The sequence below is a fragment of the Mus musculus genome, chromosome 14 (genome assembly GCF_000001635.26).
Source record: "Mus musculus strain C57BL/6J chromosome 14, GRCm38.p6 C57BL/6J".
In the NCBI taxonomy this organism is placed as follows: Eukaryota; Metazoa; Chordata; class Mammalia; order Rodentia; family Muridae; genus Mus; species Mus musculus.
Window position 1 is genome coordinate 26,117,091 of NC_000080.6, and position 13,144 is coordinate 26,130,234.

The 13,144-nt window shown below is 44.5% G+C and overlaps 1 protein-coding gene across 7 annotated transcripts; it reads left to right on the forward strand.

The window, feature by feature from the left end:
- Positions 1–1,241: 1,241 nt before the first annotated feature.
- Positions 1,242–12,695, forward strand: Duxbl2 (double homeobox B-like 2). 7 transcript variants are annotated; one of them, XM_030247549.1, is made up of 7 exons: positions 1,242–1,593; positions 2,945–3,203; positions 5,992–6,049; positions 6,650–6,804; positions 9,255–9,348; positions 9,958–10,103; positions 11,288–12,674. In XM_030247549.1, the coding sequence occupies exons 3-7, from the start codon at positions 6,028–6,030 to the stop codon at positions 11,921–11,923; spliced, it is 1,053 nt and encodes a 350-aa protein (XP_030103409.1). In that variant the 5' UTR covers positions 1,242–1,593; positions 2,945–3,203; positions 5,992–6,027; the 3' UTR covers positions 11,924–12,674. The 7 variants fall into 7 exon arrangements, with proteins under 7 accessions (XP_030103409.1, XP_030103408.1, XP_011243170.1 ...); XM_030247548.1 differs by lacking the exon at positions 1,242–1,593 and adding an exon at positions 1,600–2,356; XM_011244868.1 differs by lacking the exon at positions 1,242–1,593 and adding an exon at positions 1,600–2,356 and having other exon boundaries at positions 2,945–3,010.
- The last annotated feature ends 449 nt before the right edge of the window (positions 12,696–13,144 follow it).

A 13,144-nucleotide genomic window follows, 5' to 3' on the forward strand; every position in this document is an offset into this window, starting at 1 on the left:
ACAAAGACATCATCTAGACCAGATTGGCTATTGCATCCTTGAACACTCAGTAGCTGTGACCTGTATTAGACTGAGCTGGTTCACATTCTACCATGAGGGGAAAGGGTCTTCAGGGGCCTTGCTGCTTCTTGAGGATGTAGACAGTCAGTGCCTGCTTGCAGAGGGAGAGATGCTTTCCACAACGGCATAGTCACTGGTAAGTTGAAAAAACAGGCCAAGCTCAGCATCCGTTCTCTGTTTCCTGAGTGTGGACACAGTATGGCCAGCTACATGCAGCTTGTCCCACCGCCCCTTTCCTGCCATGATGGTCTGCACTTCCTGGGACTGGAAGGCAAAGTTACCCTGTCCTTAAATTGCTCTTGTCAGATATTCTGTCTCAGCAGCAAGACAAGCAACTGGGGTGAATAGCATCACACTATATACATGCATGGAAAAGACACAGGGAAACCCATCGTTTATGTATAATTAATACGTACCAATAAAAAGTTTTACATTGCCGGGCGTGGTGGCGCACGCCTTTAATCCCAGCACTCGGGAGGCAGAGGCAGGCGGATTTCTGAGTTCGAGGCCGGCCTGGTCTACAGAGTGAGTTCCAGGACAGCCAGAGCTATACAGAGAAACCCTGTCTCAAACAAACAAACAAAAAAGTTTTACATTCATAAAGTTAATAATAAAAGAATGAAATTGGGCAGTGGTGGCACACACCTTTAATCCCAGAACTTGGGAGGCAGAGGCAGGCAGATTTCTGAGTTCGAGGTGAGCCTGATCTACAGAGTGAGTTCCAGGACAGCCAAGACTACAACCCTGTCTCGAAAAAAGGATGATATTAAGGAAGGGGCGAAGAAATGGGGAAGATGAAATAAGGTTAAGCAAAGGTATGAGAAAGGCTATAGATATGAAGTAAAATTTTAAAGTCTGTAAGTAAAGGCATGTAAGTAAAAGGAACAATAAGGGAAATATCAATAAAATAAAGCAGAAATATAATATAGTAAAAAGGAAAAAAAGTGTGTGGGGGGATCAAGAGACTTTCTTAAGGGTTCTTAGTACTGGAATCTGCCAGGTGGAGGGAGGGTTGTGACTCAGTGCAGGCACCTGTTGAAAGCCTGTGGTTTGTTTATGCAGGGGGTTTTGCCTCAGTCAAGGGTGGGCTGTGAGCCATTAGCTTCCCCTCTTTGTGTCTTGACAGCTGCTGCTGGCCACAGTATGCTTTGTGGCCTGTGGACAGTGCAGCCTCCCAACCCACAGACGCTCACCCCTTAAATTTGTACAGCCAGAAATGACAGGGATGTCCTCGGAGTGCTTGATTTCTGCACTGGGTGGGGATGGCAAACTGTCTGCCTGGTTCGGGGCATGCAGCCCCAGCCCAGCAGCAAACATCCCTCTTGGAAGTGTCTGCCAGCTCTAGGATCACCGCGCTTTGTTTCATTACGAGCAAACCAGAGGCAACTCCAGAGGCCGAGGAATCCGCCAGCCAGGACTTGGATCTCTCTGTGTCTTTGCAGGGATCCGCTGTCTGTGGGGCCCTGCTCTCAGCACTCAGGGAGGGGGCGCCCCCGCTGAGCTCCCGCCGCTAAAACTTCCCAGCCGGCCCAGGTCCGACCCTCCCCCTTTGCATCTGCGTCTGGTAGCGGTCTGCCACTCTGGGTCTCTGGCAGAGTGGCCCCATGCTCTCTGACTTGCGACTGACTGTTCCTTGTTTTCAGAATCCCAGAGTAGCCAGTTCTTAAACAATAGGTCCTTTCACGGCTAGGCATCTGGTATAGCACTCCTGAAGTACCGGGTTGGGTAGGGGTTTGGATGCCGGGATTGGATGCAAGATTTCTTTTCCGCTGCTAACGGGCCCCACCGGAGGAGGCATTATCTCCCCTCCCCCCCACTGGATTAAGGCTTGCGAGTACTGTGGGTTTATCCTGCAGCTGGGGCTGCCAGTCTTTTGTCACCAAGGCTGACAGGCTTACGAGTGTTTGGGGCTCCAGCTCTTCTTTCCCCCTGCGGGGATTGGGACCGCAGATTGCTTCCTCCTGCCCTTGCCTTAGCCTTTCTATTTTCTCATCCTTTTTCATCTGTCCTGTCACCTCTTTCTGATGCTCTTTCTTCTTTTCTGTCCCGGGGATATGGTCTGTTCTTTGTTACCCTGACTCTTCTATCTCGGAGTTGAATGGAGGAAGCGTCCAATCCGCCATCTTACTCCAGAAAGCAAATATTTTCTCTTCTGATCCAGTGGGGAAGTGGGTATGTGGAGTGGGGAGAGGAGGAGATTTAGGAAGAGGATGAGGTAGTATCAGCGGGACACCAACTTGCTGCTGGAGAGATGTTTTCCACATCCTTCAGTTTCAGATGCGATTGCCCTAATTAGGTAATTTCTGCTGCCTGACTGAAACACCCAGGCTAGATCCCTGATTCCTGTAATTTGCAAATACTTAGGGGGGGACGAGGGGCTGCTGGGTCCTTCCTTGCTTTACCGGCTGGGTAGGATCCTGTGGGTCTAGATAGCATTTTTCCACGCACATATTTTTTCATTAGTTTAGTCACGTGGCTTTTTAAAAAAAGCTAACACTTATACACAGATATCTGTAACACATTTCATAAAGGTTAATTAATGCAATTGTTTGTACCTAGCTACAGTCTTTTTTGGTTTTGCTTTTGTTTTCTTAAATATTTTTTAAGTAGAAACAACAATGTATTTTATCATCCCAAGCCACAAGAATATATTTGTCGACCAAAAAAATATTTTTGACATACATGCATATGAAATGTGAGTTTTGGTTACAACCAATAGAAAATTGGCAATATTAAGTGGTCAGCAAGCAATTTTTAAAACATTAATGTCTGACTATAATGTAAAACATACTAGAAAACTCAGTGGTGGAATGGACCCCCTGTGGTGAATCCTTTGCTTTCCTAGGATTGGTGGAGATGTGTGATTGAATCATCACGTTTACAGGTTTTTACTCATCTAGGAGGCAAGCCTGGCACACCTGTGAGCAATTCTCTTGATTAGGTTAATAAGGTGAGAAGGCCCATTTTCAAAACTGGCTACTCCTTCCCCGGGACATGGTGCTTGGGGTCTGGACAGAACGGAGAACGGCTCTGAGCAGTGGCACCCTTGGCTGTCTTCCTCCTGACTTCGGAAACAATATGACCAGCTGCTTCAGGCTCCTGCTGCCTTGACATCCCTGCATGGTGGACTGTACCCTGAAACTGTGAGCCAAAATGAACTCTTCCTTTCTTAAATTGCTTGCGGCAGGGTAGTTTATCACAGCCAGAAACATAACTTTGTTTCTCAAATATCCTGAGCCTATTAGCCTTACTGAAGCACCAACTGTCTTTTTCTTCTTTAGCAGCAGAGACACCTGAAATTGCTTCTCACTAACAGTTTTACTCCAACTGCTGCTTTCAACAGAGGCACAATAGCCATGCAAACTTGGCATGTCTGTGTCTCTTCTTCTTCTTCTTCTTCTTCTTCTTCTTCTTCTTCTTCTTCTTCTTCTTCTTCTTCTTCTTCTTCTGATGTTTGTATTTATTTTATGTATGTGAATACTCTGTCACTCTCTTCAGACACACCAGAAGAGGCCATCAGATCCCATTACAGATGGTTGAGAGTCACCACGTGGTTGCTGGGAATTGAACTCAGGACCTCTGGAAAAAGTTAGTGCTCTTAACCACTGAGTCATCTCTTCAGTCTGCCTATGTCTCTTCTAAACTAGTCATAGGTATATATAAAAACAACAGCAAGATCATACATCTATCTTTCTTTTTCTTCTCTCTCTCTCTTTTTTTTTTTTTTGTTTTTGTTTTTTGTTTTTTGTTTTTTTTTTCAAGACAGGGTTTCTCGGGCTGGAGAGATGGCTCAGCGGGTAAGAGCACTGACTGCTCTTCCAAAGGTCATGAGTTCAAATCCCAGCAACCACATGGTGGCTCACAACCATCCTTAATAAGATCTGATGCCCTCTTCTGGTGTGTCTGAAGACAGCTACAGTGTACTTAGATATAATAATAAATAAATCTTTAAAAAAAAAAAAAAAGACAGGGTTTCTCTGTACAATAGCCCTGGAACTCACTCTGTAGACCAGGCTGGCCTTGAACTCAGAAATCCACCTGCCTTTGCCTCCCAAGTGCTAGGATTAAAGGTGTGCACCACCACTGCCCGGCCTATCTAACTTTCTATAAATCTCCCCTGAACACATTTACTCAGAAGGACAAGGCTCTTGGGTGAGGTTCATTCTTTTCTTACCATCTGTTGAATGTGATTATGTGAAGTTGTTTTTTATTCTTTCACTCATTCATGTATTCAAGTGTGTATGGGAGTGGGGCACATTCCTGCCTTGGCATATGTAGATGTCAGAGGATCTTGTGGGAGTTGCCTCTCTCCTTCTATAGGGTGTTCAGGAATTGAACTCAGATTGTCAGAACTTGGCAACAAGCACCTTTCCCTGCTCAGCCATCTCACTGGCCTGTGAGTTAATTGTTATTAATATACCTTGTACTAGATGAGAGTTAGATAGACAAGGTAATGGAAGAGTTTTTCAAGTCTGCATATAAGCATGCTCATAAAGCGCATGCATAGAATGTATACACACACACACACACACACACACACACACACACACACACACGTACATGTGTAGCAGCAGGACTGACTAGGAAAGGAGAGTGAAGCAGGCTGGATCTCGGCCAGAGCCGCCGTGCTGCTAGCTCCATTGTTGACCTTCTCCAGGTGACCTTCTTCAGCGTTACAATTTTCCCTTTCTACTTACTAGGTCAGTCCCACCCATACTGGACAGTCTGCTTTACTTAAAGTCACCTAGTTTTCCTCTTTAATCACGTCTGCCAAGTCCATTCGAGTGAGGCACACCTACACGGAGGGCAAGGGCAGAACAAAGACAGAAATGTGTTCTTGTAGAAGGTGGGAGAAAGTTGGAAACTAGGAAACATAGTGAGACACCTAATACATTACAGAATATGGCCAAGTTAGGGTAATTAGGAAAGAAAACAACCTGAAAGGAACAGGAGGTACCAGGACTGCAGCTCAGTGATAGAACACTTCCTTACCCAGCCTGTCTGAGTCTGGGTTCCAACCCAAGCACAGCAAACAATGAAGAGGAGGAGGAGGAGGAGGAAGAAGAGGAGCAGGAGCAGGAGGAGGAGGAGCAGGAGCAGGAGGAGGAGGAGGAGCAGGAGCAGGAGGAGCAGGAGGAGGAGGAGGAGGAGGAGGAGGAGGGGAGAGGATGGCGATGATGATTATAAAAATAAAATACAGGTACACTCTAGAGAGCTCAGAAGTAAAACCATATACAGAGAGGTGTTAGGGTAGATGCAAAATTACCCAGAAGAATCTGCACTCTTCCAACTTCAACTTCTCCTCTGTGGTAATTTCTTCAAATTCCTCCTAGGTGGCTGTGTTAGTCAAATTTTACATTGCTCTAACAAGTTCCCCAGAGAGACAGCTTAACGGAAGGGAGAAAGAATTCATTTCTTGTTCACTAGTTCAGAACTCTACCCATGATCACCAGGGTCCATTGCTGTGGGCCCCAGGTCAGGCAGAATATCATGGTAGTGAGTCTGAGCCTCAGAGAGCAAGACAGAGACAGGGAGAGAGAGACAGAAAGGGAGAGAGAGAGAGACAGAGAGAGAGAGAGAGCAGAGAGCACTGTCCTTTAAAGCCACATAGCCAACAACTCATCTGCTCCATCTGACTCCCCACAGTCACAGTCCATCATCTGTCAAGAGTCTTTTAAAACTTCAGTCCATCAAGGAGTTAAACCAGTGATTAGCTCAACTCTCTCATGATATAATCTTCTCTGGAAACCACCCCAGACACACCCAGAGGCGGGTTTCACTAATCTCCCAGGAACCTCTTAATCCAATCAAGTTGACTATCAAGATTTGCCACAGTGCTGCATATTTAATGAAAGGATTAAACAACCAACAGGTATTTAAGAAATGGGTGGGCCACTCTGGGCTCTACTACATCCTGTGTCTCTGTGACAGCTCTCTTGGGCCTCTTGGGATCCAGATGGCTGCAGCATGGAGCTGAGCTGCAGTACTGGTAAGTCTCCCTCCCTGCTGGTGCTTGTGGCTATGCCAAGGGCCTCCCTCCTTTGTTTCCTCAAACCTCAGGACTTTTACGTCACATATGATTACTATATTGTCTGAGAGCTGGTTTTTAGTGACAGTTTGGGTGGGTAAATGGACAAGTATTTTGAATTCTTGTAACTTACAGTTTACAATGACAGCTAGGGCTCTTACAAAGGAGACTTCCACTTAGAGTATTAAAAGTGGACACTGGATGAAGAGAATGAAACAACTAATGTTTAATTTTATGAAAATGTTTCATTCCAACATTCAACTTTTATATAAAATATGTACTTGTTTCATTAATTTGCATGTTTCTAGTTTCCATTACTCTCTGTATGTACTCTTGTGGATGTTCTGACATTTCCTGTGTTTAGTCTTATGTGATTATCATCCTCTCTGTAATGCATGTTTATGCTTGTGCATGTCCTTATTGTCATGACTTAAGACTATCCCTAAAGTCAAAATACATAGTCATCATTGACTGTCTGGGCTTTCTGCATGGAGCAGACAAAGCAGGCGTTCACGCCAGGAGACAGATCCTTCACACTTCCGTCTGCCTTCTCTTTGCTAGGCCTACTGGAAAAAGAAGCCCGGAGAAGGAGAATCATTCTAACCCAGAGTCAAAAGGACACTCTTCGTGTGTGGTTTGAAAAGAATCCCAATCCTGATCTAGCTACCAGAGGACATCTGGCTAAGGAACTCGGCATCTCTGAGTCTCAAATTATGGTAGGCATTAGGCCTCTTTCTCTCTCTGAGTCAGGTTAAAGAGCAAAGCTAGGCTAAGTTCTTCTGGGCAGTTCTCGTAAGAATGCTATATATTTTGCTAAGTTTATTCCATGTGCAATGGAAAGATAAAACAGAAGCTGTGCTTATGTCTTATGGAAGGAAATATGAGTGGTGAGCCTGTACAGAGGCAAAGGGATAGCCAGCTCATGGTTTCCCCATAGGAGATAATAAAGTCATTATCTTGAGAATTACAGAACTTAAGAAATTATGTCATCAGCAGAGTAATGCAGAGTCTTTCCTTGTTAGCGCCCAAGGAATAAAGTTGTCATACACCTGTGAGAAAACAGGGAACTCAAGATCTTATGAAAACTGCTGGTTTGTAGGCTAGTCCTTTTTTTCTCCTTTAATCTTTTCTCCTTTATTTATTAATACTTTTTAACTTATTCTGTGACAATGTCATAATCCTCTCTGAATCCTTTTTCTTATTTTTCTCCCAGTCCCTCATTTTTTTTCATTTTTCCTTCTTACTTTCATCTTTTCTTTTTTTCTCTGTATAGCCCTGGCTATCCTGGAACTCTCTGTGTAGAGCAGGCTGGCCTCTTACTCAGAGATCCTCCTGCCTCTGCCTCCTGAGTGTCAGGATTAAAGGTGTGTACCGTAGCTCTCTCTTCCTCTTTTCCTAAACCCTCTTCTCTTCCCCTCCCCGTCTTTGTCCTTCTGTGTAACCTGACAAGTTTGATTAGCGTTGTTTGCCTGTGTACAGGTATGGGGTTACTTACTGATTGGTCTTTAGACTGTCCTGGTATTTACATGATCAAGATCGCAGATTTGATAATCAAAGACGACCTAGAGGAGTGGAATGTACAGTTATATCACAAGGAGTGGCATTCAAACCAATGAGATAAACCTTTAATCCTTCAGAGGTGAGAAAAATGAAGTCCAGTTTTTAAATTTGGTGCACAGTGATTTGCCATAATGACTTTAGTCTTCTGAAATCCTGCAGAGAAGACAATTTTCTTATGTCCTGATAAGCTGTCCAGGTATGGGAGACAGTAGACACAAATAATGCTAATGAAATTGTTCTGTGTGGGCACACCTGGTGACTGGATGCCCAAGAGACTTAAACTAATGAAATTGTTCCATGTAGGCACACCTGGTGACTGGGTACCCGAGGGGCTTGAACTGATGGAAAAGTTCAGAATCATGGAGGATGTTGGTGGCTTCTGAGGACCTTTCTATCCACTCATTAGTTGGAAGCTTCCAGCTATTCATAAGGCTGTAATTTGAAAACTTACTTTGAATATCAAATCTGGAAAACATGAAGAGCTTTTGAGAACAAAGCTGGGACTTAGTAATTTAAGATTGCAAGGTCTATGGCTAACAACTCGGATGATAATGATTGTCTAAGGTTGTGAATGCTACAATGAATTATCAGGTTGTCCAAAGACTCAGACAACCAAATATTCAGAAATAACTAAAAGCAAAAACAAACAAAAACTACACATAGAAAATAATTTTAATTATAGTAATGAATATAGTTTTTAAAACGTATCTTTATTATTTTTAAGTGTGTGTGTGTGTTTTCATGTGTTCATGTGAGTACAAGTGTGGAAATAGACCAGAGGTGTCAGATGCCCTGGAGCTCAAGTTACGAGGAGTTGTTAGCTACCTGATATGGGTGCTGGGAATTGAACTCACATCCTCTGGAAGAACATTATGTGCTTGCGTATATTTCTAACTGTTGAGCCATCTATCTAGCCTGTGATAAGTCTTTTTGTTTGTTTGTTTGTTTTTGTTTTTGTTTTGTTTTCAAGACAGGGTTTCTGTGTGTAGCCTTGGCTGTCCTGGAACTCACTCTGTAGACCAGCCTGGCCTTGAACTCAGAAATCCGCCTGCCTCTGCCTCCCGAGTGCTGGGATTAAAGCTGGGGGCCACCACGCCCGGCTTGTGATAAATCTTAAAACTAGATGTTTACATTCGAGGCAGTCTTCTTATATCTGGCTTCCCCTAGAGTGAAATAATATAAGCTATAACCAGAAATTAGTGTTATTTGAACTGTTTTTTCTGTTGTCAATTCTTTCTTCCTATTTAGGAAATAATTTTCAAAGATTAAGTCCATGTGTACTGTATATTGTGAAATGATATTTGCTAGGAAGAGGGGCTTAGAAATGAGCAGTGGATACTTTACCTACTTAAAAAGTGTTTAGAGTGTGTGTGTGTGTGTGTGTGTGAGGGGATTGGGGGAGCAAGATGAAGAATGAATGTAGAGATTCTTGTTGATATTTTAGATAAACATAACAATAAAAACATGAGACTGAGTCTTCTTCTTCTGGACATGGTCTTGAGGGCAGATGCCCAATCCGTTTGTTTGGCTGATGTTCGGAGTGATCTACACTGAGCTGCATCCACTTCCTGGGTAACCCCTCTCCTTATTTTCTTTCTCCACATAGACTTGGTTTCAAAAGCATAGAAAAATACGGAAGCAAGCAGAGTTTGCATGCTGTTCTGAAGAAAGCCAAGAGCAGGAGCAGGATAAACCTAGAGGTGAGATCCACGAGTTCAAACCTAACTTTTCCATAGATTTCTTTGGGAGCGTAAGCAACTGCATGTTGTGGAGAGATATTCTGTAGAGGAAGCTCAGACTAGGGACCAAATATAGCATACACTGGGCTTCCCAGGATTAGAGATATAAACATTATCTCACTGGGTGTGGTAGCTATAATCCCTGCTTTGGGATCTGGAAGCTAGACGATCAAGGTTATCTCTGGCAATAGAGAGAGTTTGAGTCTAGTCTAGAGGAATGGTCTCTTAGCAAGAAACGATTCGCTGGGCAGTGGTGGCGCACACCTTTAATCCCAACACTTTCGAGGCAGAGGCAGGCGGATTTCTGAGTTCGAGGCCAGCCTGGTCTACAAAGTGAGTTCCAGGACAGCCAAGGCCATACAGAGAAACCCTGTTTTGACCCCGCCTCCCCAAAGAAACCATTCCCCCCTTTTATTTCCATTGTTGTTTATTAAGGCTGTGTCCTGTCACCTCTGGGGTTTCACGAAGCCATTATTTTTATGAACAATGTTCATTCAAAATGTTTTATTTTTTCAAGTTTGAATGTAAAAACTGATCTGCAAACCCTGTTGTGTGCTTATGTTGAATCAGTTAAAGAAGCTAGAAGGAGCAGAACGCACTTCACAAAGTTCCAGACTGATATTCTAATTGAAGCTTTTGAGAAGAATCGGTTCCCTGGGATTGTTACCAGGGAAAAACTGGCTCAACAAACAGGCATCCCAGAATCCAGGATTCATGTACGTTGTGCATCTCTCTGTCTCTGGCAGCCCACGTGTCCTTACCACAAGCCGCTTTTCTCCAGAGCTGTTGATGGACAAAGCCAGGCTACTCATGGTTGTCCCTGTGCTCTAGACACGGGATGTAAATACTTGGTGTTTCCAGCGACAGTCTGGAGAAACAGTCACATCAGACCTGCAGAATCATAGGAAATAGAGCAGTTAGGTGACAGTGTGTAAAGCCACTCTTGTTTCCAGAACACAGTCCTTGGAACTACTGTAAACTGAGCCCCAGAGGGCGAGGGTGCTACTCTGTGTCTTAGGATGTTAGTTAGCACCCAGACACCTCTAGGCATGGGATGCTACTCTGTGTCTTAGGATGCTACTCTAGGCATGGGATGCTACTCTGTGTCTTAGGATGCTACTCTAGGCATGGGATGCTACTCTGTGTCTTAGGATGCTACTTAGGGTGCTACTCTGTGTCTTAGGATGTTAGTTAGCACCCAGACACCTCAGCATCCTCCCAGCATGGGATGTCTGCTTACCTAGCCCTCACCTCACCTCTGACTGTAGTCTAAGAAATCTAGAACACAGCCTGCACTGAGAGTCCCCGTTCTGTGTGTATTATGGAGATGGGTGAACTTCTGAAGCATCCTTAGATAATCCTACCTTTGGATCAGTCATTGTGCTTCCATGCCCTCTGGGAGCTCCACCTTCTTAGGAGCCTCTTGGTAAGCAGAAATTCACCCTGCCTCTGAGAACTTGATTCCTCCATCAGTGCTGGGTATCAGATGGGTGGAGTCTAACTCTTCTACCTTTCCAACCGCAGTATTATTTCACCCATGACCATGTGCCATGGCTTACTTAATCTTGATTGTCAACTTAGTTAGATTGAGAAACACAGATCAGTCAAGCTCATCTCCAGGTGTTTCGGTGAGGTGAGGCAAGGCGAGATGTTCCTAGAGCTCCTTAGATCCCAAGAGCTCTGAGCTAATCACGTCGAGGAATCTGTTCAAAATCCAAATGGGTTATTGGGACGTGATGGAGATGTGGAAGGTAGACTCTACTGGGAGGAAATGAAGTTCCAAGAACCTGCATTGGAAGGGTTAGCCTGTGTCCCCTTATCTTTGCTTCTGTTTAGCAAACATAAGAGACAGGTGGAATCACTTCTGTTGTTCAGGACTCTTTTTGTGTGTGTGTTTTAGATATGGTTTCAGAACCGGAGAGCACGGCACCCAGACCCAGGACAGAACACTCAGAAAACTCCTCATCCACCCCAGAGCAGTCAGGGCCCTACCCAGAAAACTGTGGGTAAACTCGCTCCTTCCAAAACTCTCACCAGCAGCGCTTCAGTTATACTGCCTCTTTCTCCACCCCACACTCCAAATGGGCCTTTGGATCTCTCTAAGGGCCGTCAGAAGCAGTTACCAGGGACCACACTACTTCAGTCCTCCCAGGTTGTACAGCAAAGGAGTGATGATCAAAATCCCAATAAAGGTCACTTATCACCGACAACAACTCCAGGAGAGCAGGGCTTCCATTCTCAGCCTCCTTTACAGCTCCTAACCCAAAACAGAGGGCATAATCCCAGAGAGAGCGGTGGTTTGGCGGTACCGCGCTTAGAAGATTGTACTCAGGTCCCAGCTGTCAATCAACACTTCCGGAAACTAGACCAAAATGATTCCTCCTTTCTCCAACACTGGGACGAGTGGTTCGGATCCATGCTTGCTGAATGGATGCCTGACAAAGAATACTGGTCTGAGAAAGCTGAGCTGCATCCGTGGCAGGTGCAGCTGCGGCAGCTTGCCAGCGTGTCTCCTCAAGCACACCAAACTCCGTAGCAGTAGGTTTAAGCCTCAAGCCTTTTCCGTTCATTCCTCTTGAGCACAGGTTTTTCAGGAAAAGATCTCTTCCTTCGGCACCCAGGTCCCCACGTGGATTCCTGTGCATGGCTTGGAGAGCTTCTCAGGAGAGTGTTGGGTTCTTCACAGGGGAACGAGTACATCAGTGAGGACCTGCCCTCGGGCGTGAAATCAGTGGCTATACTGAAGAGTAGGCATGCAGAATTAGGGAACAAGATCAAGTTAGTATGTGCATAAACCACATGGACACAAAAAGGGGGCAATTATTTTTATTCTTAATTTATTCTTGAGATCTGATCTCACTGTTACTCTGGCTGGTCTTGAACTCCTGTGCTCAAGTCAATTTCCTGCCTCAGCCTCCTAAATAATCGGTGCTACAAATATATCCCTCCGGGTCCGTCTTGGTTTTAATTTTAATTATTTATTTATTTTTAATTCACGGTTTCATCTACCATCTGTTATGTTTCAAAGCTGAAGTGTCTCTCACAAATTCATGTTCTGAAATCTTGCCTCTCAGCCAATGGTGCTGTTTGAAATCTGTAGAGGTTTTAGGTGGGTCCTGACCGGCAGGTGCAGGCCAGGGTGGTACCTTGAAAGTTATACCCACCATGTGAACAGCATGCACCACGCGTTCCCAATGTGTAGACGGACTTATGTCCCCACGCCTCTCTGTGACAATGGGCTAAAACATTCTGACAAGAATCCAAATAAACACTCTCCTGTCACGTTGCTTCTGGTAGTTGTTTGGATCAGAGTGCGTTACCTTTACTGTTACTTACTGGTTACCAGCCTCCCAGTTCCTCAGTGTGCGGTACAGCAGCGGTAACTAGATGCTTACTCCTCACTGGTATCAAACTTCATAGTCACTTGAGTCACTTGAACAACCATAACAATGCCACAGGTGGAATGTCACAACTTGCAGAATATGTGTATTTTCACAGCTATAGAGGTGCCTACAGTTCTTGGGGTTCTTTACTGCTTGGGGATTTCTGAGTTCTTAGTCTCATGTAACTTTTGCTCTGTGCATTTTTAAAAATTATTTATTTATTTATTTTATGTATATGGGTATATTGTCACTGTCTTTGTCTCTTCCCGGCTTTTAAGGGTCCTTCACATCTGAGTTCTCTTGTTTTTTGTTTGTTTTGTTTTGTTTTTTTGAGACAGGGCTTCTCTGTATAGCCCTGGCTGTCCTGGCACTCA